This window comes from Atractosteus spatula, chromosome 26 (assembly GCF_055471065.1).
Source record: "Atractosteus spatula isolate fAtrSpa1 chromosome 26, fAtrSpa1.hap1, whole genome shotgun sequence".
Classification (NCBI taxonomy): Eukaryota; Metazoa; Chordata; class Actinopteri; order Semionotiformes; family Lepisosteidae; genus Atractosteus; species Atractosteus spatula.
The window spans coordinates 7,001,752-7,029,745 of NC_142731.1; the positions used below are offsets into that span (position 1 = coordinate 7,001,752).

The 27,994-nt window shown below is 46.6% G+C and overlaps 2 protein-coding genes across 3 annotated transcripts in view; one reads left to right on the forward strand and one right to left on the reverse strand.

Annotated features, from left to right (window-relative positions):
- myo1d (myosin 1D) overlaps nucleotides 1-13,414 on the forward strand; it is a 72,144-nt gene extending 58,730 nt beyond the window's left edge. For both annotated transcript variants that reach the window (XM_088906499.1, XM_088906500.1), the window contains exon 22: nucleotides 11,744-13,414. In XM_088906499.1, the coding sequence (XP_088762625.1) occupies nucleotides 11,744-11,900 (157 nt within the window). In that variant the 3' untranslated portion in view covers nucleotides 11,901-13,414. The remainder of the gene's footprint in view (nucleotides 1-11,743) is intronic.
- A 10,182-nt stretch (nucleotides 13,415-23,596) lies between these two features.
- On the reverse strand, nucleotides 23,597-27,815 carry cdk5r1b (cyclin dependent kinase 5, regulatory subunit 1b (p35)). The gene is made up of 2 exons (XM_088906501.1): nucleotides 26,978-27,815; nucleotides 23,597-24,834 (listed from the first exon to the last, which is right to left on the reverse strand). Exon 2 carries the CDS (start codon nucleotides 24,506-24,508, stop codon nucleotides 23,597-23,599), a length of 912 nt encoding a protein of 303 aa, XP_088762627.1. The 5' UTR covers nucleotides 24,509-24,834; nucleotides 26,978-27,815.
- Between the last annotated feature and the right edge of the window lie 179 nt (nucleotides 27,816-27,994).

Genomic DNA, 27,994 nt, shown 5'->3' on the forward strand with positions numbered 1-27,994 from the left:
GGGCAAGGTTGGGCTGAGTTCCTGACTGCGCTGGGAGCTTTGCAGCTCTGGCTTTATTTATGTTTAATTTGTTTATTGGTTTTTCAGGGAAAAGAAAGAGTATTACAAGGTACCGTATAAAATAATGGATAAATGTGAACTATCATCATGGCATGAAAGACTAAGTCCTGGTTTTATTTAGAGTGGGAGAAGTGCCTTGTTTCCTTCGCCAAGAGAAAACAGACCGACATGTTTATACAAAGACGAATTTTCACCGGACCTGTTGGAGAAGTGAGACCGAGCGGAGTATCGTTCTATTTGCACTGAGCCCCCTCAGAGGCATCTTGGTGACAGAGAGCAGCCAGGCCAGGCAGTCCTGAGTGCAGTGAGAAACACAATTTCCTCCTCCTCCTCCCTCTGGGGTTTTTCAGATTTCACACAGGGCTGTCTCTAATGTATACAGTTAACCTTCAAGTAGTGATGCTATTCTTTATAAAGTCGGCACAATCTTTTGTAGATCTTGGCCTTTAGCCAAGGCTTTCTCTGACACTGCATCCAAAGAAGCACGTAATCGTATAACAAAATAGTGTTTTATGGAAGCATGTCAGTTAGCATGCACTGGTGACACCTCCCTTTTAAAGATCGTATTCAAAAGTCTTTTTGGAGATTTCAGCTGCACGCTGTATTGTTGTGCATTTGATAGATAAACTTTGATTTGATTTTGTCCATCGTCAGGCCGTCTGAGATCGAGACACGGCTGACATGAACATGAAACACGCAGGTCATTTCCTCTCTCAGATGGAAAATAATGTGTTTTTCTTCTTGGAGGACTGCATGAAGGAAAGGGTTATTACTGCATGGGTGTACTGTAGGTTTGGTTTTTCAGCACTGCAGCATAACAAATGCATTGCCCCTCCCTCTCTGCTGGGGAAGCTGGGGTGCTATGAAATATTTAAGGAACACTGCCTGCTGTGTTTGCCTGCACTAAATTTAACTGGAAGAGAGAGAATGAACATGCGCAGCTGCTCATGTGAGCTGAGAAGATGCTGTGCTGATTCTGTGCTCCGTCTCTGGGGAGAGACAGGCCAGGGCCACTGTGAGTCTGAGCATCGTACCTGTTGTGCTCCCTATCCCTGGCCTGTGCCAGGCCGTCCCCTGGAGTAACCACTGGATTGCTCAATCCACTCCATAAAGGTCCTCACATCTGCATCTTTCCCAGCGCAAAAGCTGCTGATCACAAGTTGATCCACTGCGCAGGTCCACGAGTCCGTTTTGAATTTGCAAAATGATTTTTGGGTTCTTAGCACCGAGTGAAATGCAGCAAAGAGAAATAAAACCTTCTGTTTTGGATGGAATTGTATCAAATCAAAATGATGGGCATCATTGCAGGCTTTTGGTTTTCCTTTTACAAAAAGCAACAAACTGTGTATCCCAGATGTTAAACAGAAGTGATCGAATGGGCCTGAGGACCGAGCCCCTTATGTAGCAAACCCAGCTCTGTCAACTATGTGCAGTAGACAGTGCAGTGGATTGTGTGCACCAGACTATGGGGTCGGTTTCTTGTAGTTTTATGTGCTGTCCTCAGAACTGGTATTCAGTATTCCTTGTTTTTCTCAGTTGATCTCCGTCAAGGCTGAACCCAGGTTTCATCATGCTACAGCAAGAGCCTTTACAAGTTGAGTTATTGTGGAGCCACAATTTTAATTTTTTATCGGGGACAATTGTCTAAACAGGATTAATATCCAGTAATCCAGTACAGTGTGCCCCTATACAGATATTCTGTAAACAAGTATTCTCCATCCCTCGTCGTGTAGAGCCCCAATCTATTGCATTGCATTTTTTCTCTTTTCCTTAGAGGAGGAGTATAACCCATTGAGTTCTCAAGACCTGGATAATGAGAATGCATTTTGATTCAAAAAGCTCCAGGGCATTGTTAAAGACAAACACTTTTTAAGACTGCGTTTTTACCAAAGCACAGTGGGAGAGAGGGTGTCCTTATATTGCAGTAGCTGGAGATGGTCTCTTTGCGTCCTCCCATCTCTGGGTCATGACTCAGCTGAGCCATGCTAAATTGCATCGATCCCATCCGTCTGGACGCGATTGCACACTGCCCGGCGCTTGTTGTCTGCTTGTCGTCTCTGTCTATCCTTTAAACCGAGCCAGACTGGGAGCGCTTTCCCTCTCTGTATCTGCGGGCGTTTGAAATGCCACAAGGAACACATCGGCTGTGCACTGGAATGCCAGCGATGCCCCCCTGGCCTCCATCTTCCCGAACGCACAGACCATTGCCTGTCTTTTTGCCTGCCTTTATTTTCCATAATGATTTGCTGCCAGTCAGCTTCATTGATATGAATCACCTAGTTTGCCGGGCCTTGTGGGCAGCAGGCAGAGAGGATAGCAAGAGATTGCATTTATACAGCTGCAGTCAGGACTGTCCGTCTCGGTCGTCTGGGTAATTAGACTTTTTGTTGGAGCATGCTTTACCTTGGCGCCTTGTGTCTCCCAAAAACTGTTATCTTCCCTCAAAAGCAATGTGAACAAATTCTGTATGTCAGTGTAGTCACATCAGCATATTTATAGGGCTCCGTGTCAAGGAGAGATTGCCAGCTCAGTGCAACCCATGCTGCACTCCTCATTCAGGTGAGGTGCCTTCCCAGGCTCGGAGTGGCAACAAAGATTTCACAGCTCCCAGTCTCTGTGTGTGTAGTTTAGACACCAGACAATCTTCCTCTGTCCCTTTACCAGACTCAGCTGTTTGGGTGTTTTTGTACTTGTTTAAATTTGGTGCATTCGATTATATAATTTCAAGATTTTCCTGCACTCGAACAGACCAGGGTGCCCTCATGGTCCGGAGGCTTCGCCCTCATTGTACATGTCACAGAAAGCAGAATCCCAGCGTGTTTATTCCGGCCAGTGGACCTGAATTCAATACGCACTAATAGCTATGGTCAATTCATCCGTTTAACGAAGGTCGCCTCGAAAATATAGGCATCAATACATGAACAGTAGTATTATTAATGATTATTGTTATGATTATTTTAGTTGTTCTTTTTTGGGGCGACACTGAGCTGCAGCAGCGGGGTTTCTTCAGGCAGTGTGTTTGTCCCCTTTGTCAAGGTCACCTCTCCTCCTGATTTGGAATTTCAGACAAGCTGAGTCTATTTTGACCCTCCCCTTCCTCATCACCCCCCCCCCCCCCCCCCCCCCCCCCAACACACACTTTTCTCTCCCAGTTTTTCATCTCTCACTCCCACTCTCTCCACTCGTCCCTCCCTCTCTCACTCTAGCTATAGATGCGGTTTCCCCTAGCAACCGGTCGGTACAAGTTTTTTTGTCTCATATTTACCCCATTAATAACACTCCTGCCTGAGAATACTAATGAAGTGCTCTCTTGTCACAGCGAGAGGGGGACAGTGAGGGTGAGCGCGAGAGGGGAAGAAACTGTTTACCTTCCTCAAGAGGGGCTTGCATCAGATATTCAGTCCAGTGCACTTCCCCTCCTCTTTCTTAAACAACAGCAATTATTATAATGATGGTTATGATAATGAAAACTGTGCACTTTTAATGGGAGACGTTATGTAGCCATTAGGCATCCATGATTCTAGCTTCCTTATCTCTAACCAGTTAGCTGCATGTCCTGATCACCTGTCATCCCCTCGGAGCGCAGAGCCTGCGAGCTCCTCAGTATTAAACATCCAGACTAAAGACCTCCAGCCCCGCCGTCTCTCAGCTCTGACGCTGCAGCCCTGTCCTCTGTCCTTCTCACACCTCCAGCACCCAGGTCCCAGCAGGCCCCCGCCCCTCTGCTCCCTCTTGGCTCTCTCTCCCTGTCCCAGCTGCTTTGTTGCCGTTCTGTTCAGAAGCTCTCTGCTGCTCAGTGGCCTCTCGGCAGCACACAGCGCTCGGGGAAGTGTCGCTGTTGCAGAGCTGGATCTATAGAGTATCTGCTTTTCTCCATGACCTACTTTTTCCCCACCGCCGCCTCCGCGAGTTTCTCAGCCTCCTCTTCCGGCCTTAGCCAACCCGCCCGCCCCCCCATGAGCCTAGCACCCTCGCTTGGGGGCCCTTGCTGCACAGCCCCACCTGCACCCCATCAAGTCCCCGCCCCACCTGGGCAGGTAGAGGATGCCGTGTTGAGGCAGATCGTCCCTGCGTTTGTATTTCTCACTTGCCTCAGTTTCTCAGTTGCTTGGAGATAGATCAGCGCTTTGTGAACAGAGGGGGGTTATTTGCGATGACTGCCTTTATCAATCAGATCAACACGTAAAGAAAATAAGATTTCTGAATTTCGGAGGGGACGTCCTTGACCTCGGGATTGCAGATCTCTTCTTCAACTCTCTTCTTCCTCCAGTACCAGAATGGTGCTCAGTCTAAGAGACAAAAATTACCCGTCTTTCAAACGTTGCAACAAAAGCTCCCAAAGCTCATCTATGTGAAGCTAAACAAGTGCAAATGTAGTGCAGCTGGACCCATGTGATCCCCAGAAATAGGAAAAGTCTGAAAAGGAAAGTTTTACTAACCTGAGGCTCTTGTGTGAGAGAAAAGCTATAACCGAATTTTCGATTCTTCAGGTTTAGGCTCTGTATCCTCCAGGGGTCCAAGCTGCTTCACAGACAGTACAGCCTGAGTTCCATCTGTTGTCCCTCTCCCAGTTCTCTGGACTGAGTACTGCACTACATCCAACACTGCTGCTTCATGCCGTACGGTCTTGCTGCTTGTCTGATGCTTCCTTGGCCCCAGATTCATTCCCCTTAATTGAAAGCATGGCAGCTTTTTATTTTGTCTTTAAAAAAAAATTAAATGCTAAATTAATGAACAACTTGTTCTTTACATGTTATAAACATGTTCTTTTGCCATTACATAGGAAGACATGAGAATAACGCCTTCGAATGTGGTGGCAGCCATGTGTCTTCCTTAAGACATCTGTCGGGACACCTGCTGAAGCCTTAAAGAACAGACTGAGCTCCGGGCAGTGGTCACGTCACCCCAGGACACTGGGGTCGTCTTGTGTGTGGTGGCTCTGGTGCAGCATTGTCACAGTTTCCCATCAGGATGTCGCTCTCCTGGAGCAGCATCCCAGAGTGGCGAGAGGAGTCACTGCTCCTGCTGCTGGAGGGCATGGCTTAACGGCCCTGCGTTTGCTCAACAGCCACTCCTATACCTTTGCTCTTAAGGTCCCACAAAGTGCTGGGCTGTGATGCACGCCCTGCCCTCACTGTGCTGCCTTTCTAAGAAAAGCCCTCCTCCCTTCTGCGTCCTGTGTCTCGGTAACAGCCAATGTCTCTTGCTTGCCTACCTGCTTAAATAAAGGGTTAACATCTCTTAATCAGGGTGCCGTCTTCTGCAGGACCACATGACATGCAGGCAGCATCTCCTGCAGGTGCACTGCAAGCCATCCTCTCCCGGTGCGGCCGCAAATTGTACATGATCAACAGATCAGCAGCTTTAGTCAGTACTTCTGCCTCGGTGCTCTTCTGCACCGACCTTCTGCAGTCGCCTTGCTCAGGAGAGAGGGGCTCTGTGTAAATCAAGAGACATCTGATGAACCTGGCATATAAAACTGCAGGATGAGAAGGAGGATATTTCCCCCTTGTATGGGGAAGGTTTAGGCACCGTTTTGGGAGTTTGAGCTGCATGGTGCGGTGCTTCTGCTAAGTTCATGCTTTTGGAGCACTAAGCCCCATTTCATAATGGCTTCATTTACTTGAATTGGCGATTTTGGTGAAAACAAACCCTCCGCTCTCTGTGCGAAATTGTCCGCCTCTACACAGAAGAGGAACTGGTCCCTGACAGCCCCTTACGTAACTGTTACTAATGAATCTGAAAGCGTGGGAGTCGTGATAGCAGGAACTAAAAAAACGCTTTTATATACATTACTGAATTGATGCCGGGAATTATTTGAACCTTCAGCACAAAGGGCTTAGACAAGGTCTTTATGAGTGATTGTTTTATTTCTGCTCCACAATCTGTTCCCAGTGTGCTATACAGAATGAAGCTTCGTAATCTGGCAATGTTGCTGTGCTATATTTAGACCCTTAAAAACTGCGTTTTTCAAAGCCATATATCTTTTTATACTGTTAAAAATGAAATGATTATTGTTTGAGTTAAAAGCACAAAGAGTGTTTAAGTATACATTTATTTTAGTCTAGGTGTTATTCAGGGCAAAGGCTCAGGAGTAGATTAGAAGAAAAAATAGTTAAGGAAGTCTTACATCCTGTAAATTGAAATCCATTAAGATTATGAATACTGTATGAAATCAGGACCGTATAACTGATGTCAGATCACTGGCCCTGCAGGCAGTTCTGAGTGGATCGTCTGGAAAAGTAATGCCAGGCTGTTAGAAAACAGCCAGCCTGGCTGGAGCTCCACCAAGATTCACGAACTGTATGAGATCATTTTAATAATAAAGAAGCAGACTGTTGCTCAAGATAGCTCAATACTTTGCAGAAATGAGGTTGCCATTGAAGGATTAGCATGAGTTGTTTCTATGTTCTCTGAATCCCACCGAAAATAAATAAAAAGAGTAAGACAAAATTCATTAACGAAGCACGCCCTGCCAAGCTAGCAGTCCCACTCTACTCCAGAGAGGTCTTTTTGATCAACACTGCCAGCAAAGACCAGGAAAGATTATTCCACTGAAGAGGCCAGTCTCCCCTTTCACCTGGCTTCCCACTTTCTCCTAGTTCCTGGTTTCAGAAATGTAACTAAAGTCTTGCCAAGGGAGCCGAGGGTGAGTGTTTTCACAGCTTTATTGCAGGGAATTTGCAGTGTTATCAGAAATTGCATGGATGCTTTCCTCTGTGCTCTACTGGACATGTTAATCCTGCGTGAGCTGAAACATTAGTTTTCTCTTAATGCAGTGAATGTGCTTTAGAGGTCTGGTGGCTCTTTTGGGGGAAATGGTAACGTATACTTTCACTGCTGTATAGCATAAAACTGGTGTGCATCACGTTAGTGAGGAAAACCTACAATTCCAGAAAGAATTCCTATTTGTTTTGAGCATTTAGTTCCTTTCATTTAGTTCCCGTTTGGGCTCAGGTGTTTTTGTTTTCTCCGTTGTCTCCGGTTTGCGCTTCCTTGTTTGATCAGTCAGCGCAGAGACCTTGTGAAGACGAGCAGGTGGGAGGGATGGGCTGTCTGTCGGACTCGGAGCTCCTGGTGGGATCACTTCCTCACTTCATCTCTCTGCTCCGACTTCCCACATTCCTCACAGCGGTGTCGAACCAGACGGGGGACGGATTGTTTGTTGAGCAACGGGAAGGAAAGTATTGATCATTGGAGTCTCGTCTTTTTCACAGCTCACAGATGCCTAGGAGAGAGCATCTGGTGTTTTTGTAGAACGCTGAACGCAGGGGTTCTGAGTTGGGGGTGTTTTTCCAGTGTCAGCCTTTAAAAATACGGTGCGGAGTTAAACTACGGTGAAAGAACAGCCACACGTCTTAACACACACTGAAATCCTGGGACAGCTCGATGATCCCAATGTCACGGGTTCGAGCCCGTGCCGTCTCAGGAGCCGACGCTGTCTGGATTGGGCCCAAGTCCACCCCAGGCGCAGAGCTGGTCGTCCGCGGTTCTCTCAGTTTCCAGCTTGCAGCGGTACGAGCGACAGAAACTCCACACTTCCAGTCAGCTGGCTCTGTGGGTCAGCGTGTCAGAGGAACAGGTCTCAAAGTTCTCCAGGCAGCTGTGGGGGTCCTGGGCAGAGAGCCAAATCTTAAAATTAATAAGTGACTGCAAATTGGGTTAGTATATATTGAAATTTTTTTTTTTAAAGCAGGGTAAATGTATAGACATGTGGTAAAACAAAATATAGACTTGGGGAAAACAGAATTAAAGCAGAGTGTGGCTAGGGCTTCGCAAAAAGAAAAGATATCAGAATGCTGTAAATTTACTGTAGTAAACTGTCTTAATGGACAAGACTGGATTGTTTGTCCAAATGCCCCACAAATACTTCCATGTCTTTGTGTGAATGGCATCCTGTAGTCATCTTGGTAATACCTGGCAAGGTTTTGAATTCCTTCCATTCTTTAGTCTTCTTGCCATGTTGCTTTGGCTATGGCACGTGACACAAGGTCCAGAGAGGTGCCCTGCCTCTAGCACCCAGCTTCATAACATTTCTCCAGGCTCTGATGCCCTGCTATTGTCAGCCCATTGAGAGTGCGCTGCTTTTAATCAGCATTTGCACTTATGCAGAAAGCGGTTTAGTGAGGTTTATACCTCTGTATTGCCAAAAAAGTATAGTTTCAGATGAAAGAACAAACACAACGAATAAATGTCCCATAAACCTGGAATAGAGAAAACAAAATCTGAGATTTAGCAGAGTGAGTTAAGTTGTTGCAGGTGCAGTGTGCCAGTTCTTATGCATGAAACTGTTAAAATCAAATTTCTTGATAGAACATTTTGTATAAATCTGCCACAATTACATGTCAAAGAAATTGAGAATACCCGTACAAATGAGTTGAGAAATTCAGCTATGCTGGAATAGCACCGCAGTTGTGTTGATCATGTTGCGTAGAAAGATTTTGAATGTGTGCTTGATGAGTTTTTCTGAGTTGCGTAGTGGGATGGGGGTTGCTTTGTGCTCTGCAGGGTCGGACCGACACGGAATGACCCTTCCTGCACATGTGCTGCTCGCGGTCCTGATTCCTGCCCACGGGCCTGGCGCTGCTGGCATCCGAGGGCAGCAGGAGCCGCGTTCTCACCCCGGACAGGCGGATCTGCGTGTGAGCGTGTCTCAGCAGAGCCGGGAGACAATTCGAGCTTAATTAGTCCCCCAGTTCTGTAACAGGCAAACCCTCTGGCGGGCAGATGCAAATGAATGACCCCTCTCATGCAAAAGAGTTAACCGAGAACTAAAATCTCAGGTATTGATTCCTGTATTGTTTAATATTAATCGTCTGCCTCACCATCTGCAGTCTGCCTTTTGAAATCGCTAGATTTTAATTATTCTCCTGCATCTCTCTGACACTAATAAAAAAGGGACTGCAGTCGATTATGTAGGGCAGAGTTTTTAAAAACTGGAATGCCTCTCCGATTCAGCAGGCTGGGGATGGTTTGCATGCATGGCACACCGAGGTGTGTGTATGTGTCTCTCTCTGGCATCCACCTGCCAAAAGCACAGTGCGTCCCAGTGGGGACGGAGAATGTAGGGCAGCACGCTGGTAATGTGGAAACATTGACTGACGCTCTCTGTGAAGGGCACGGTGCAAGCTGATGGAGGCTGGAGCTCTTGCGAAGCTTGGGAAATAATTGATTTTTTCTGCATAATATGTTTCAGTCAGGACCACTGTGTTCTCTGGGGTACTTAATCAGCACAGGGCGGGGGGGGGCGGGGATTCTGGGAAACCGTGCTTGGTGTGAACAAAGCCGATGTGGGCAGCGCTCTGAAGACAGACTCATCACTGTACAGAGGCAATTAAAAAAAAAAAAGAACAGACTAGCGAAAAGCAAGCCTACTCTGTCAAACATCTCAGAAACGTATCCTAAGATGACATAATGCTCTCGGCAGTGCCAAGAAGAAGACGGAGAGTGGGGAGAGACTTGCTTCTGACAGTGTCGATTTCGTTTTAAAGAATGTACAGCGGCGCGGGGTTCCGGCGCTGATTTTACAAAGTTAGCTGAAGTTTTCATAGGAGTTAATATCACTCTGGAGTAAACATGCTTATTTTGGTTCTTTACAGATTTTCATTAATTCGGTTTATTGAACATGTTTGTGGAGTAGCCTGGTCTTGTCCTGTCTGCCAAGGCAGATCTATCTGGGCTCAGGGGGCAGCAGTGTGGAGTACTGGTCAGGGCTCAGGGTTCAGGGACAGTAATGTGGAGTACTGGTCAGGGTTCAGGGACAGTAATGTGGAGTACTGGTCAGGGCTCAGGGTTCAGGGACAGTAATGTGGAGTACTGGTCAGGGCTCAGGGTTCGGGGACGGTAATGTGGAGTACTGGTCAGGGCTCAAGTGCTCAGATTCCATGTGTGTATCTCAGGCAAGGTTCCCTTCCCAGGAGACTTCAACAAACCCAGCTGCCATTCTGTAAGTGAAAAAAGGTCATTGGGAACTTTGCTTTTATATTGGCACAGAAATTGGGCAAGGCCTGACCTTCAGCATTGGAGGTTACGGCTCTCCGCTGTGATAGGCAGGGCTCCCCCTCTGTACTGGCGCAGCCATTTTCCAGCCATCTGCAGATTGCATCCCATTCCAAGGGAAATCGCATTTGGAAGAAGAAGGAGTCCTTCCACACAGCCTGCCTTATGCCTCAGGCTCCTGCACCTCTGTACGGGACTGCGGGCTGTACCGTCACCCCTGGGGCAGGGGAGAGGGAGGGAGCGGCGGTAATCAGTGGCACGTGCTGATTGGCTGGCGCACCTTCAGCGGCAGATGGAATAATCACCAGTTGCCATGGTGACGATGAGCGCCATGGCACTGATGTCTACTGTAATTACCCAAAGAGCAGAGGTACAGCATGGCTGGCTCTGTGAGATGAGATAGTGCTTGTGCGAGTGAGCAGCGTTTCGGGAGGCTTTGTTTATTGGGGGGGTCACTTTCTTTAAAGCGCCGGAGAAAGGTGGTGTTTTCCCCAGGCCTGCTTTGGTGCTGAAATCTCCTTTGAGTTTCCCCCCCGCCACACTTTCCATCTTGTGTCCCGTTCCGTTTCCAGCTGCTTGCCTTTATCCTTGTTATATAAGCCGTTTAAAGCTCCGCTGGCCAGGGCCGGGTCTTCAATCCACTAATCCTGCTTGGCAGTGCCCCTAGCGCCCTCAGAGTCGCTGCGGCTCTGGCGTTACGCGTGTTTAATATCGGGCTCGGACCTCAGCCCCTGCCTCCGCCACCTGCCCCGGAAGTGGGCTGTTAATCTCCCAGAGGCGGTCTGCCGCCTCCCACTGCAGGGTCGGGAGCCGCACTCGGTTCCTGGAATGTGCCACTGTCTTTCCTTCCAGTTGTGAAGTGTGCCTGATTATTTAATTAAACCGAGTAATAATGCTGCTAACCGAGCTCTGATGTGTGAAATGGGAAACGGTACCTTAAGCCATTGTTTTCTGTAATTAGCTGTCAAAACCCTATGTATCCATATATATATATATGTCCTCCCAGCCATTTTCTAACTGCTTCATCCAGTTCAGTGTGGAAGGGGAGCTGGAGCCTGTCCCAGCAAACAAACGGCGCACAGCAGGATACACCCTGGACAGCATGCTAGTCCGTCACAGGGCAGACAGACACAGACGCTCGCACCAGGGCCAGTTTTCCCAGAGGCGTATTCACCTACTAGCATGGCTTGGACTGTGGGAGGAGGATCCGGAAACCCACTAGAACGCAGAGAGAACATACAAACTCCACACAGATAGCACCCCAGAAATTGAAACCTGGGGCCCCAGTGCTGTGAGGCCATAATGCTCACCGCTATGCTACCCAAATCTATATATGTCTAATAAAATAATTTGTCCTACACGTTTCATTTACCTCTTAGGTTGAACCAAAAAGTAAAAGGCACTAGGCCAGCCGGGAACCGGGTGATATCTTAGCCTGGGATCCTTCTGCACCTTCTCTTGCTGTCTTATGTTCCTACCGTTCCCAGTGCTCTGAAGATGTGTGTGCTTTCTGGCTCCTCATCTCTTTGGCTTCGTGTGAAGGATAATGAGATCCTTTCGAGCCCCTATGCCTTGAAGCCCTTACGGTTGGCAATGACGGTGCTCGTGGTCAATCGTTTCTTTCCCTCACTCGGCTCATCCCTCGTTTTGGCCTCACTCCATCACTCTGTCTCCTGTCTCCCAGTGAGAAGCGGAAGCTGCAGGTGAGCATCGCCAGCCCCATCCAGTGCAGCATGCACGGCAGGAAGTGCACTGTCGTCGTGGAGACGAAGATCAACCAATCGCACCCGGACTTCGCGAAGAGCCGCTCCGGCTACATCCTGTCCGTTCCTGCCAACTGAAGGAGCTGGAGCTGGAGGGCGTTGCCAAGACGACGAGGGAGGGGGTCTCTGAATTCCGGACAGTTTTTAGAGCAGAGCGCCACCCTGAGATTTCTGGGTACCCTGTGGGTAACCCCTTCAGAAAGTATCATGGCATTTTAGATAGATAGCCATTTTATAAAGAATATAATTAGTTAAATGAATTCGTTCTATGAAGCCATAAATATTCAGCTTTGGTCAGGTAAGTGTTGAAGGGCTGAGCCCCATTTAATTATTGGGGGGAGAAGTAACCTTCCCACTTTCTTTTTAAAATAATCCATTTAAATCCTCTTTTAATAATCCGTTTAATTCACCTTTTAAAAGATCTGTCTCATTTTAACTTCATCTCGTAACTCGTGGCTTTCTGACGGGGTGTTTAATAGTAATAGTATGGTGTGTTACAGCAGGTCTGCTAGTGTAGAGTAAATTTTAACAAAGTGAAGTTAGAGAACTATGCAAGGAACAGGTGAGGAGCTGCGTCAACGTGTAGGCTGCAAGGGAACAAGTAACAGGTTTATTCCCTGCTGAAAAGAGAAGAGAAATAACACAACATTTCGGCCGTGGAGCCTTCTTCAGGCGTGGTGTCCCACCTGAAGAAGGCCCACAGCCGAAACATTATGCAAAGAACAGTCTACTTGCAGAAGTGACTCAAATTAATACAATTTAGATTAGTTAGGAACTTGGCTTAGAGCCTTGTTTGTACCATATCGAAAGACAGGTGCACTGTAGCGCTGCATTGATAGAGCAGGAAGAGAGGGACTGTCATGGGAAAAAGTCATGGAGATGCAATTAAAAAATGTTCTACATTGGCGTCTGGTTCTGAAGCATTCCCTAACCGGTGGCGAGAGAGACCGTTGGATGCGTAAAAAGGGGGCTTTCATTTCATTTTGTTCAACGTGTTTTCAAAATTGAAAACAAAACCCTGCTTGTGCATGTTCTTAAACCATGACTGAACGAAGCCTGTCGAGGAAGCCTTCCTCTGAAGTTGCTGGGTTGTAATTCAGTCCAAACTGGTGTGAACCCAGTGCCAGTCTCCCACAGAAGTGTGCAGCGGGCCAGGGGCCCAGCTGATATTGGAAAAGCAATCTCTCTTTATCTGGAGGTGTCCTCTCTGTGGGATGTTTTATGTTGAACTGTTATCACTTTCTTTACAAAAGCCCTACTGGCAGGTTTGACCAGTAAATAAGAATAATACATTTACTGTCTCTCCCAGTGGAAAGATATATTTATGCACAAATTTAAATTATTGGAAAGATATGCAGAGCATATTGTAATGTTGAAAAGCTACTTCTAAAGCAAATAGCAATAGAATGAAATCCCAATGGTAAGAAAAATGTATGAACTCTGTTTTTACATATATATGTACTGTATATATACATGCTGTGTACACATGCAATTAAACAGTAACGTTAAGTTTTACTTTCAGAGATTGCAACACTACTCAAAAATGTATTCTGTAAGAATATTTAAAATAAAATCACGTTATTTTCATTGTATTAGCTACTCTACATTTTTTTTTAATAACCCAACACTTTATGAATTGTTTAAATATATTGCAATCCTATCTGTTGGCCCTAGGGCATCGGTACAGCCAGCTAATTATCTCAGTCAGCTTGAACAGATAATCTCCTTCTCTAGACATACAGCACTGAGTTTAATTAGCGAATCCTGGTGTTGAAAGGCTGTAGCACTGTTCTCACTTCGCGGAATGGATGAGTGAAAGAGCTGGTATGTATTGCCCATGAACAACACACCTGGACCCCAAGTACCATGATACACAGGCATGGGTCACTGTTCTGCAGGGTCACACGCGATCCAGAAGTCCAGCTGTTCCAGCTGCATTGAAGGGCAGGTGAGCAACATCAGGTGGAGATTCCTATTCCAAGATCAAGTTGTCAACGGACGAGTCTGAACATAGAATTTATCCAAACGCAGCAATACTTTGAAATCAAGTGTGTTCCTAGGGAATTTTATGTTTGAAGGTTTTTCTCAGGCCAAAAATTAAAATGCCACCAAATGCACCGATACTAAATGATGCAAGAGCCACTTTAGCCCTAAGTCCTCTTTGGTCCTTATGTTCCTGTTTGCATAATATAGTTATAGTATAAAAGTATAATATAGTTCTGTAGATATTATATATACTATACTTGCTCACAGATTTAGTAGAATTGCATTTCAGAGCTTTGAAAGCAGCTCCCACAGTGCTTGGCCTACTTCATGTGATTTAACAGTAGAAGAGAATGTGCCAGACGACTGTTTGTGAAGCTTCAGACTGCTGTAAAGGGAGAAAGTGTCAGATTAGATACAGCTGTTGGAACTGACTCCACACACCTGGAGTGATGCTTCCTCTTTACCCACCTGTGACAGGCGATTTGGAAGCTGAGTCCTTTTCTGTGGCCCTGTGCCAAGCAAGGAGGGCTTTGGGTTCGTCTGTGACACCTGGTGACGTATAGTAAGGGCACCACATGGGCTAGCTTGGGTCTTCGGTTCATGCTGGCTAGGTTTCTCAATGAAAAATTAGTTAGGAACCCCTTTGCCCCCCACTGTAATTTTTAAATGGAGGCCCTAGCTGAGCATGAATCCTCACTGTAATGGAAATGGTAAATCTGGATGGGAATGAAGCTCTTAAGGCTGATATGGACTGTGATGGCATTCTGTGAGAAATGTACAGCTGACTGCCAGACCCTGTCCAGTAGACTGATTCAACTTAATTGGGCTTTTCCTGAGTAGTGGTTCACTGGCCTGCAGCAACCAGGGTGAAATACCTTCTTCAAGACTGCAGTAACCTATAAACAGTATCTGTATCTGACCGGTCGTTTTGTAAGCAGGAGGGTATTGTAAATTAAGAGGGAACAAAGGAAAACAGTCATTGAACTGACTTGTTCTCTCTAAAGAGTTATTTACATCAATCAGTGAGACGATGATTGTCTTAATGAAGTATAATAATCACAGGGGACTGTCTCATCTAAAGATTAATTTAAATCAATCAGTGAAGTTATTGCTTTCTTAATGAAGTATAACAATCACAGGGTATATGCAATGTACCATTTTTGTCTGTTGTCTGCTGTTATCAAAACTGTGAAAATTACAATAAAAGTATGAATCATTTGGCCTATATCCTGCAAAACGAAGACATTTGCTAATTGTTAGCTGATTAGATAAGTTCTGAAGATCTCTGTATTTTTGTCCAAGAAGCAGATGTGAAAGTGTTCGTTTTTAACCTATTGTCAGAACTGGTTCTCTTGGTTCAGCCTCCTAGTAAAACATTGTAAAAGAAGGCTATTTAACATTTAAATTGTATTTGATCTGAAGTGAAGGAACTGTCTTCTTGAAGTGCTTTGGAAGGTGAGATGGATGAGAGGCTTGTCTTGTTTTTTAATTACTGCACTTGCTTCTTGTCTTATCAAAGTGCCTAAAAATGACTAACCCTTATGTAATGACTATGCACACTGGGTCTTATTTGGGAGGCATCACAAAGTATGTATGATCTGGTGTTTGTTTCCTACATGGATTCAGTACATACTCCTTCACTTGATATTTATGTACTCAAGTGTATATTTATATATGCTTATGAGGGTAATGTGCCTTCATGATTTTTGCATACATATTTTCCCAATGTATTTTATTGATGGCCTTTGATAGACTGAAATCATGGCGCAATAAAGCAGTTCTTTTTTCTACATTAAATTGCCTTTTCTTCTTCAGGCAGCAGAATGGTGGATCTCCCACTTGTAATTCGCCGGCTGTGTGCGACGTTCAGTGCAGTTTGACCTCAGCCCCCAGAACAGAAGCTGTGAAGGGCTCAGCTCTCATAATGGAGAGCCGTGGTACCTGCTTAGCCAATACATTCAAATTGCAGGATGGCCAATTGCCCTCTCCGTTAAAAATAAAATTTGCTGTTTGCAACGAGCAGTCATAGCCCTGGATCGTTGCCCCTGTGGTACTGCCTCCTTAGGATCAGGCATTGTGCGACAGCGAAAAGGGATGTTTTATTAGAGAAAAGGCTGCAAGCTGAGGGTATGAGTTGAAGCCCACGGATGATCTGGTACAGCCGGTCCCTGCTTTCAGTGCCGTGCAGCTGAGTTCAGGATCTCGCCTCTCCTCCCGGGGAGCAGGGAGGGTGAGGGGGTGTGGAGGTGGGGTGTGGAGATGGGTGCTGGGTCACATGGCCCCCGCTGGTGCCTGTTGATGTTCCATTAGCACAGAGCCGCGCCAATATGAGTCACGCACCCGGGATAATCGAGCGCCGTGGGCGTGCGAATCCTGACGCGTATTTTGAGGAATCAAAGAAGAAATTAACTGCAGGATGAATTGGGAAGCCGTTAACTGAGCCGGCTGGCACAGCTGGCAGGAACACGGTGCAGTCTGGCAAAGAGTGGGCACAGGGAAGCGTTCCACATAGCAGAGATGAGAAAATACCGCCCCCTGTTGACTAGGCAGGGCAGTGCTCTCCGCAGGGAGTGGACAAGTGCACTGAATCTCGGGGAACACCCATGAGGAAATGTATGGTGATGTATTAGCAGCGGCAGTGTGCTGTATGTGTACCTTGATTTGCCTCTGTGTCCAGTTTTTTTTTTACTATAATGTGTATTTGAATCATTCAGATCAGGCAATTAAGACGTAAGGAAGCTCTTGGAAGGGCTTGGGGAGGGGAGGCAGAGGGGGTGTGGCTGTTCTTGTGCAGTGAGGGGCAGCAGCCGGGCTCCGTTCCCAGAGCCTGCGGTGAGGTTGCTGCTGCTTCTGGGTCCTGCTGTGAAAACCTTGCCAGAGTCGTTCGGTCGTTTGTACTCGCAGCCTACGCTGCGGGTCCGAATGATGGCTTGAGGAGGAGAAGTGAGAGGTGTGCAGCAGGGCTGGGAGAAAGCACGGCAGTCACATGTCATTACCTGCTCCTGCAGCTCGCTGTCCCTCTCCATCCCTGTCCAGTGGCACAGCTCAGCCATCGGCAGGGCAGGCATTTCAGGAACTTCCAGCTGTGTTCCCTTTCACCACCTGAATGATGTAACTTCAAATGACAATGACACTGTGATTTAAGAATGCAGTTAACTCTATTTTGTATGTTCTCCCCGTGTTCCAGTAGGTTTCCTCCAACAGTCCAAAGGCATACTGATAGGTCTGGGAAAGTTGGCCCTGGTGCGAGTGTGTGCTGGTCTGTGTGTGTCTGGCCTGTGAGGGACTGGCGTCCTGTCCAGGGTGTATCCCGCCATGCTCCTGTTGCTTACTGGGATAGGCTCCGGCTCCCCCGTGGCCCAGTATTTTACAAAGTGGTAATAAAATGGATAGATGGATTAACTCTATTTTGCTTTAGTGTTAATCTCTGAATTGTTTTCAGTACAATCCAAGTACCTGGCGAAGAGGAAAATCTGAATGTAAGGTGTTTTGGTCACATTTGTATTGGTTCTTTTTTTCTTATTGTTTGCATGCGTATTTATCCAACAGTAGATTCCAACAATGAGTAAGGTCTGTGTAAATGAATGCAAGGGTGGCTGATTTTGTATGGCAGAATGGAAAAATCCACGGATACACTAAATTACCAATCCAGTGTTAGCTATTCCTTACAGTATAAAGGTCAATGAAAATTCACATGGTTAGGTGATTAATAGAACTTTTTTACTATAACCCAATATCTTAATGCATAACAGAAGTGTTACAGAACTAAAGAACAAATCACAAGATCCTCCTGGCATTCTGTCTGTTGTACTTTTTATAGGAAACAATAAATGTTATTCAACGTCCATTAACTAACAAACCAAGTAGTTCTAGTTCATTAAGTCTTAATTCTGTGACAGCCAAGGTTATAGAAATGAAAATCAGAGGCATGCTAGAGAAGATAATGTATTGATATACTGTGTATAATAGTGTACACTATAAAATATATTCTGGGGGACAGTTAACATTGTTTTAGAAGATGTAGGTCTTTCACAATTCTTTGAACATGCAAGAGCAGTAATGTAGAGAAACAGAAGATGAATTATTAAACTGCCAAAGGCAGGCATTAAAGGAAATGCATGTATTTGGATTGATGACTGGTTAATCAATAAAAAACAGACTGCAGATAAGGGGTGAGTGCTCATCTTGGGGTGATGTAGTTAGTGGAGCAGCGCGGAGGATGTATTGGGGTCTCTGCTCCTAATGTGGTTAATAAATTAGGTTTGCAGATGTCGCAAAAAATCACTGTAGAAGCAGAAAAAGGAAGTGTACAGAGATGTAGAGAAATAACCGCTGGCATTTCATAGGAACAAGAGCAGAGTGTTACATGCAGGTAGCAAAAGAATATAAACTATAAATATAAAATAGGACACCGCGAGACTGGAGCAGCTGAAAAGACTGCAGCTGTTTATGCAGACACTTCATCTTCATCTTCGGCAATCCGGGATGACAATGTGGGAAAGCAATAATAAAAGGAATGTTAGGATATACAGTACAGTGTAGAACTAAGATAGAAAGCATATAATTTAATATTGTTAAAAGTCTACCGTGCTCTCGGTGAGACATCATTTAGAATATACTGCATGTACAGTATACAATTTCAGTCACCATGTTAAAAAAACACATGATGGGACTTGAACGGTATTTAAAGGGGTAACATTTAAACAATTCTTGAATTCCTTTAATGGCCTTTCTGTTATAACCTCTTTTCCCAGATGCTAAACCAGAAATAGCACACTGTTGATACCTTCATTGAGCTCTTCTAGTTGCCCTGGGCTTCATTAGTCCAGTTGAGAGCGATTTTGCTTGACTTGTCCAGAGCAGGTTGAGTCAAGACATGATGGCTTTGTCATGTCATATGGATGTTGCAAAAAAGTCAGACAAGTTATTTAATTTGAAAAGAGCTCGCCGGGACCATCCAAAAACACAGCTTCTCTAGAAAAGTGCCCTGACGTTTTCTCTGGACAGTAAGTGACAGTGAAATGACTTGACAACTTCAACGTCTGTTTTGTCAGTTAGAAAAAGTAACCTGAGAGATGAAGTAAAAGAAAATGACTCGGAGCAGAGGGGGGTTTGAGAATTGGAGATTCTGGAAGGTCCCAATGTTGTTCTGCCTTTGATATCTATACTCGCAAGTCTTTTCTTTTTACTTTAGTTTCTAAATTGCAAATTGCCATTTTATGTCTTAATCTGCAGCGAACTGAAAAAGAACTCTTTATGTTGCAGATCTCTGGCTCTCAAGAGCTGGTGTTTATTTCTTCAGTTCCTGCCTTTTATTTCTTCCCTACTAAAGACCATTCGCACTTTTCCTTACTTGCTTTTAAACGTCTCAGGTAATGTAAGAAGTGCAACAGCAGTAAACCTCATACTGTAGGTTAACGTACTGGGTGCCCACAGTATCCTGTTTCCCACAAGGCTTGTCTTCATTACGAACAGGTGGAGGACAGATCTTGGCTGTACCTCTGTACTGTAGTTTTAGCTGCACGTTTTCGTCAGTAATTTGCCTCCAGGCTACATGCTACACATTCTCTTAACAGACATTGGGGCTAACAGGACTTTTTTTCGGCCAGCTCTGTCCGTTTCCAAAAGCTGCTGCGTTCGAGAAGGAAGAATGAAAGCAGACAGTGAAAGACACTTTTTCTCTTTTTTTTTTTGTGCGTCATGAACAATCAGTGCATTTTATTATCCATCACAGTACAAAAATAAATAAAAAGTGAAGCAGAAACAAACAAACCAAAAAAAAAAGTTAAATTACAGCAACAGCTTTTTTTTTTTCAAACAATCATAACAGCTCAACACTCCCTCCCCCACCCCACCCCCCACCCCACACCATCCTTATTCTCCGTCCTGCTTCCTGTCGCCATGAGGTGCTCCTGTACAAACACACACCCCGCCTCCCCCAGCCGCTCGCTCTCGCACGCAGCCCACCTGCGTTCCACGAACGCGGCTCTGCTCGACGAAGACTTACTCAACAAGTTACACGCAAAGAGAAGAAGTAAAAGGAACAGTAATTTTTTTTCCAAGTCTTTTAGAATTTTTTTCCAACAACTACTTTAGTGTTTTGCGAGTGAAAGAAAAAAAGAAAGAAAGGATGGCACATTGTAGTGAATCGGAGTGGCCAAACACTGAGGGAGAGGGATTCCGACCTCTGACCCCAAAAGCCCCAAGTCCCCTGCAGTTCCCATCATGTCTTTTGCCAAGGTGCCTTTTCCTATTGCAGCGCACAACAGCACCAAAAGCCACTGTCTTTACTGCTCTTCGTGAATCCTAAAGAAATCCAGGTGCAAGGAGCTCTGACAGAGGGTCTATAAGAATAAAGAGACCCTGCAGCCTTATATTGTGGGAGGCCGCACGTACCCTCATAGGGCACAGCGCCCCCCGGTGTACAGTACATAGCTTATCCATTTATATTTTTTTTTCCAAAATAACCCATACAAAATAAATAAATACACATATGAAGCATCCAGAGACAGTTCTCTTTGAATGGAAATTGAGCACAGAAAAACACAGAATTGAGTGTGCATATATTTGTAGCCATTTTCATTTCTGGAAAGAAAATTCAAAGACACAAATACTCAAGAAAACATGCACAATACCACAGGTAAAAGTGATCGAAAGCGGGCAAATTATTTCAAAACGATCAAGTTTCTCTTTTTTTTATTTCTAGTTTTTTTTTTTTAACAGAAATCCGTTCGGAACTTCGAAGCATTCTTCCTTCCTAAGCCTGAGCCGTAACAAATCACAGCCCGCCGTGAAACCGGGCCAGATTTCTTAGAACACAACAGTTAATACGTGTGGCACCTTGACGTGAATAATTTCTGGCTAAAATATTCAGTGTTCTTAAACGAGGCTGCTGTCAATTTCCTGCTCGAATGGGATCGTCAGTTTAAAAGCAGGCAGAACTGCCACATAGTTTTTGCGCTTGCCAAGCGGCTTGAGAAAGTGTTCTTCTGACATTAAAGGTGCACCAAACAGACAGGCACCACTCTGTGCGGGAAAGGATTGCACGTGCCTTCTGGCTATTTTTAAAACCTGTGGTACAAATATATATTGAAGGCCAGCCTTTGAGACCTGGATTAAATAGAGAGACAATGACATCGCTTCTCTTCCAGAATTTGCATACAGTTACCTTCCACGGATTGACATTCACTTGTGGCTGGACACTGCGCCCTGGAGAGAACACTGCAGAGCTGTCCAGGTTTTGATTGGAAGTGGATATTATTTGTTGGTGCGTTTAGATAGAAGCTGATTAGATTGTATGCTGGTATCAAGCTAATATTTGGCTATTATACAGTTAGGATTTGATTGACTTCCTTGTCTTGTTGAACAGTTTCCTGTTCCCTCTCCCATTTTTGGTCTCCTATTCGACTTGATCTTTTTTTTTTAAGTAACTCATCGGAGCCCCCCTCTCTTTCCGGTCTGGAGCTGAGACCTGTCACAGCTTCAGCAACGGCAGTTATTCTCATGATCGTCGAAAGATCATTCTCCAGTTTTCAATACATTTCTTCCCCATCCTCTCTGGTTCCTAAGATGTTTGACAATGTCTCTTGTGCATTGTTTATCTTCGGTTAACTCTAGGGTAACCAGACCCAGGGGATCAGGAGGGGTTCACCCAAAATAAATAGATAAAGTTAAATGAAATACATGTTTTGCTGGAGAACTGTCAGTTTTATTTTCGCTGTTGTGTTTTGAGACCTACTAGATTTCCCCTGGATTATGGCAGCAGGGGTCTTCCATCTCATTCTGCTGTGGATGATACAATTACTTCTGGAAATTCAATTTTCCAAGAGATACGCTGCTAAACTAGCAACTGCAGAACAGTCTTTATCTTGGGAGTTTCTACCATGGGATCCCTTACACAGGACCAGTGGTTTTGCAGGGGACTTTGAAGATCTTTCCCAATGAAGCTATGAATCTTAGAAAGCCAAAATGAGGAGGGGGAAGCTTCTTAAGAGCTAAATAACGTCTTTTGTCTGCGATGTCTGTCTTGGATAATGCAGCTGAGGACAGATGACAGCACCTCTTGCGTGCCGACATGAGTTCCTCCCACAGGTCCTGACCTTCCAGGCACCTCTACATCCACGCATCAGTATATATGTGAAAAAGTTAAAATATCAAAACTAGAATCTCATCCAAAACCTTTTACAGGAACACTGTTATTCAAGGTTTCTTGTGTTGCACCATTTGTTGAAACAAAGTAGGTCAACTTGAACACTCCTTAAAGGTGGCAGAAGATGATTTTTTCATTTCCCTTTACCATCCTGGTGCTCCGCGGTCTCCCTCACACCCCCACACCCACCCACCACCCCTTCCCCCCCCCCCACCCCACTCTGGCACTGGTAGGCTCACACACACACACGGAGCAGCAGAGACACAGCAGGAGTGCCCAGCTTGGCCATCCCCGCTCTGCTGCAGATCAAGACACACAGGTAGTTCAGTCTCAGGTGGGGAGAGCGCCCTCTCCTTGTGCAATGCCAAAGCAATGGTTGGCAAAAAAGTCACTGGCGGCCCGGCTTGCAAAGAGAATAATCCAGAGGCATTGACGTCACTCCCAGCATCCTCCCCTTAAGCCTTTTTGTCGTAGCAACTTCCTGTCGTCTCTGTGTTTCTTATTTGTTGTTTTTTTTTGTTCACATTTGTTCTTGAACTTGTGTTGTGGGGGGTTTTTTTCCAGAGTTTCATTGATCTTTTGGAACGAACGGCTAACGTACTCAAGTCTGGCGTTTCGGATTTCAAGGCCCCCGGCTCCCCTTAATTCAAACTCAGACCCGGGCCGGTTAGACGCTCTTTTCCCTAGCCACGAATTCTGGGAAACTGAAACGGAAGTTCTGCTTGTCGTCCCGTGCTGACCTCCCCACCGTTTCAAAGGCTCGAGCTTGTACACATTCAGCGATTTCAAAGTGTTTGTTGGGAACTGGGGATCTGAGCATCACCACGTTGTGAATTTTGCTCAAATCTCAAGAAGCAGTCCCTTGACCCCTGACTCTGCTCTAAAAGGAAATCGTTTAACGCCTGTCTGCTCTCGGTTTTTAACAACTCTCAAGCACACAAACTCCCTGATGGCGAGTTCTTGACCCCAAGCCCAGTGTGCGATGGCGGGCCTGTTTTCTTCTTCCTCTTCTGTTTAGAAAGGGGGTTGAATAGCCAAAAAAACGTGTACTTTCTGACTAGGGATCGTCTTTTTTTCTTTCATTCCATTCAAATATCGATTCTCAGATCCAGGGATCTTCATGGAATCATCCCGCTCGAGTGAACAAAGCTGTTCGGATCTCACCCAAGTTGGCCCGACTCGCTGGCGGAGCAGGTCGAGCTCGGTCGGTTCCCTCTGCCTCCGTGTGATATGTAGGCGGTGAGCTGACGCTGTCAGTCGGGATTCTTCAGGCAGAGCACAGGAGGCCTCAGGGGCTCAGCTGCTTTCTCTCTTTCAGGGTTTTAAGACTGAACCCTGCTGTCGGAGCTCAAACGTTCTTTAGTCCATTTACATGACTGAAATCAGCTTTGAAGTCCCTGACACAAATCCACTACTGGAGGTAAACGTGACAGGGTGTTATCTCCTCTTCCTGGGATCTGCTGCTTTTATAGCAAAAAAGGGGGGAATGAATCGTGAATCGGATCTGAATTGGGAGGCCCGGACCTGATCGACACCGATAACTCCCACCATCCCCTTCCCCCCCCTCCCGAAACGCCAGACAAGAGTAAGCCGCCGCCCCCGCCCCTTCCCCTCAGAGCCCCCCGCCCGCCCGCGTCCCTCACCGGTCCAGCCTGATGAGCAGGCGGCTCTTCTCCTCCTCCTTCTGGCTCTCGTTCTTCAGGTCGGCGAAGACCTGGGTGAAGTAGTGGGGGTCGGAGTTGATCTGCAGCATCTTGGCGCTCATGAGGTTGATGATGGACAGGCAGCGGTCCCAGAAGGCCTCCTTGGAGCTCTCCACCAGGAAGGGCTTGAGGGGGTAGGAGATCTCGTTGCCCATGTAGGAGTAGGACAGGTAGAGGCAGGTGAGCAGCACGGCCTGCAGTTCATGCTCCGTGGCCACCTCGGAGGACACCACGTCGCGGCACAGCATGTAGACAAAGACCACGTTGGCCGGCGTGATGAAGCCCTGGTCCTGCCAGCCCTGCAGCAGCAGGGAGCGGTCCACGCTGCGCAGCCACAGCACGGGGTCCGTGGGCGACAGGTGCTTCAGGCGGTAGCACCGCCGGCACAGGAACTCCCCCAGGCAGCGCAGGAGCTCGCTGGTGGAGGCCTGGACGATGACCCTCTTGGGCGTGCCGGCCGCGGCGGTGGGGTTGGCCAGGGGGGCCTTCTTGATGGAGGAGGCCCCGTTGGCCGAGGTGTTGGACCCGGACACCTGGGCGGCCGAGTCCTGGCCGAAGGTGGAGAGGTTGGCGCAGGACTGGGACTTCTTCAGGTTCTCGTTGTTGAGATGGGTGACGTTGTTCTGGTAGGCGCTGTTGGGCTGCACCTTCTTGGAGCCCTTCTTCTTGGCGGACACGGCCACGATGCGCTTCCAGGGCAGCACGGAGATGATGGAGTGCCGCTTCAGGCTCTTGTCCTTGGCGTTCTTGCTGTTCTGCACGGCCGTGTAGTGCCCCACCGTGGCCGGGCCGTCCTCAAAGAGGGCGGCCTTCCGGTAGCTGGGGGACAGGGACAGTACGGTGCCCATGGTGCCGAGGTGGGCGGCCGGGGCGGCGGGGGGGCCAGGGGTACACAGGAAAGGGGGGCTGAGGGGTCTGTGGGGGTCTGTCTCACTGCTCTCGAGCCCTGAGACCCTTGGCTAGCAGGCCCAGCTCCTCGTACGCATCCAAACTGGACTGGGGCTCGTGGTGGGGGGGTGCGGCAGGCAGGGAGTGAAGGGGGGGTGGGAGCGTGGTCAGAGGAGATGGAGGAGGGCTGCTGGGAGGCGGCTGGTCCGCGGTGCTCTTTTCTGCCAGAGGCAGGAGGCTGGTGGGTCTCTCCTCTCCTTGCTGACCCCCCTGTGGAAAGCTGAGTCTGTTGGAGATAAAGGTGGGGAGGGAGGGGGGGGGGCACATTAGTATTCTTAAATACAGAAAAGGGAAAGTGATGTAATGGCAGCTGGGATGATAGCATGTGTGTGCAGGCACTCCAACTGAGAAATCCTCCCTGCTTCCCGTGCTTTACTGTAATTTCTACTGTATCCCAGTTATCAGCCCTGCAATCGCTATACATGATTTATAGTACAAAAGTAAAGGTGCTGGACTTGTCCCCGATCTGTTTAACCGCTGATAATGACTCACTTTCGTTGTGATTGCCAAAATATAGACCTCGAAATTAATTATTAGAAACGTTTACGGTTGCTGTAGAAGGAACAGAACGTGATTGTATTACGAAGGTCTATTTGCAGATCACGATACCTGATTCACAGCAAATGGGTCATCCTTTATCTCTCGTCCACATTGCCCTAGCATCAGCGTGGCTAAAGCAAAAACGCTCGGAATTTACCTTTCGTGTTCGCACGAAAACACTTTTGCCTCAAACAAAAGGAATATCCCGAGTTCCGATTGTACCCGAGACGTTAAGCGCTCTTTCGGCCGTTTCGAAATGGGAATTTTATTCAGCACCATACTTGGCAGTAAATATGGAAGCATGAGTAAAGAAGGAGTCTTCCTGTATGTCTGGACAGAAGATCGCTTATACAGCGCTTTTACAGCTCAGATACACAGCCCCGTGCCGACCTGAGGTCTCGTCCGCCCATCCTTAACGTGGGCTCGAGCTGCGCGAAGTCCGTTCCCCGCGCGCACCCATCGCCATGGGGACGGCGGACGATGATGGAATTCGGGCAGATTTTAACAACAACAATAACAACAACAAAACGTGGCTTTTCCAAAATCCCGATGAGCTATATCTAGGGCGTTATTGTCGCCATTTTGTGTCAAATGCAGTAACAGTGCGAGCGAGCAATACTCGTTTAGACGTTTGTTTGTTTGTTTTGTGTACGTCGACAGGGAACCATTCCGTTTCCAGTTTATTTGTTCGCGTTCGTGTTTTCGGGTTATAAAATAGCCTCACCGCCCACTGCTATACGCACACGCTTGATCAGATCCCCCGACGTTTCAAACCCAGCAGTAAAAAAAAACCGATTGTGACACCTTTATTTCTTTGTCTCGGTATGTGTGTGTGTGTGTGGGTTGTGTATGAACATCTGTCTGGAGGGTGGGGGGGACCGACCGCAGACAGATCTGTGTGTGTACGGAGGATTTATATATGTGCATCTATAACAAGATAACAAGCAGAAGTGTCTGAGTGCCGTGAAAAAATACCATCCTAATCCATTTGTTGTTTGCTGAATGTTACCCCGGCCTTTTTGTCAAATCACTACCATTTATCATTGACACAGAATTATCTAAATCCTGCCGTTATGCCTGCCAAATGATTTCAATAATTTCTTATATTTCTTATACTACGACCTCGACAACATTAATTACAACATACGAGGTGATTGCTCATTAAAATTATTTTTACACGTCACTTATGTCTATTTATATAATATACATTCACACCCTTCTTCAGAGCTGAGAAACAAAAGGCGCTAATTAATATTCATTTCCCTAATTTAATATTTACACATTTCCTAAAAATCTACTATCCAATTTGGCACAATATGAAATGGATAGCGATGATGTAAACTCTGAAGTCGTCCTTTACAATGGCCGAAATCTTCGGAAAACACAAGACTGGTTCTATTTAAATCAGGTGCGCATATTGAGGCTTAAAAGCGCTGCGATTGTGGTAAAGATTCGAATTATTTTCGGGTATCCTGTAAAATAACACGTAGCTATAGACCCAGTGAGTAAAACGAGTCGCGGTAGTGGGTCGTAACCTGTCTGGACGTTTGTTATATACAGTATAACACGAACATGAAACAAGCGCCGGAAACAACCCCCTACAGAAAAGGCATTGATTTTAATTGTTATTTAAAACAATCAAGGAAAGACGCGATTTTGGTATCCGCATAAAACCAGGCACCCGTGTAAATACACGGAGAACAACAGACGCGACAGTCCGAGAACAAGCCCGATGCAGCGGGCGGTTTCTGGACCCTCAAGTCCGGCACGGAAACAAGACAGGCGAGAGGAGAGCGTGGCCCCAGACACATTTAAAAAAAAATACTCACTTCAGTCCAAAACGGGCGAATTCCCCGCAGTTTTTCTTCTTTTAATCCTTATTTTTACATCCGTTTGCGCTGAATTGGAAGCGCGCAGGTCGGACACAGCCAGGAGTATCGGCTACTGTCCAGGGTTCTGAGGCGTGAGTCTGTGTGTACGCAATAAAGCTGCTAGCCAATACGTAACAGTACCGTTACTCCTCGTTCCCAGTCCTGTGCTCTTGTTCCGTTAGCGGTATAAAGAGTCAAGAAGTCGAAACGCACTCAGGAACCCTCCCTCGTTAAGAACCGACAAAAATACTTTCTTTTAAAATGTATACATCCAGTCCCTGATTCTTCCGTCTTAAGCGCAGAACGCGGGTTTGTGCAAGAATAATACAATGCAGCCTAGTAACTAAGGGATTCTTGCAAACGTACACTTTTTATCTTCGTTTTCCTGGGCGGATTAACTTCAATTTGACTGTCGCTCCTGTAGCTCTCTCCCGAATCTGGCTTGCGCAGTTCCACATCTAGGAGAGGCGAGGGTATCTCAAGACACTTCGCTCGGGGGGTGGTGGGGGGGAGAGAATCAGCGCCGAAATATATATATATAAACCAAAACACAATATGTCTCTTTTTGTTTCAGCTCTTCCTCAATCAGACAGAAATCCCAACCCCCGGCGTTTACCGACTCCGGCGAGTTTCTTTGTGTTGTTTTGGGTTTTTTTTTTTCCTTGCAGGTCTGTGCAAAAACGAATCGGAGGAGGAGAGGGTGGTACTGGCGGTGTGTGCCGGCGTCTTGCCGGGTTTGCGCGCTGTCGCTGCGACGCTGCTCGACAGTGGTGGGGCGCCGCTCAGTGCTCTGTCCAAGGTGCTGTAACACTGCGCTCCATTCCTAAAGCAGACATCAACACCCCCCCCCACCACCACCATTCCCGGATCAGGAGCGGGATTACCATAAACCGCCCCGCCCCTTTCTCAAAAGCCTCCCCGCCGCCTAAGTGCCTCACAGAGGCGGCTGCCGAGCCGTGTGTCAGGTAGACGAAA

Excerpts from the sequence above, each read along its gene's own strand:
- cdk5r1b (XM_088906501.1), bottom strand. The coding sequence starts at position 24,508 with ATGGGCACCGTACTGTCCCTGTCCCCCAGCTACCGGAAGGCCGCCCTC.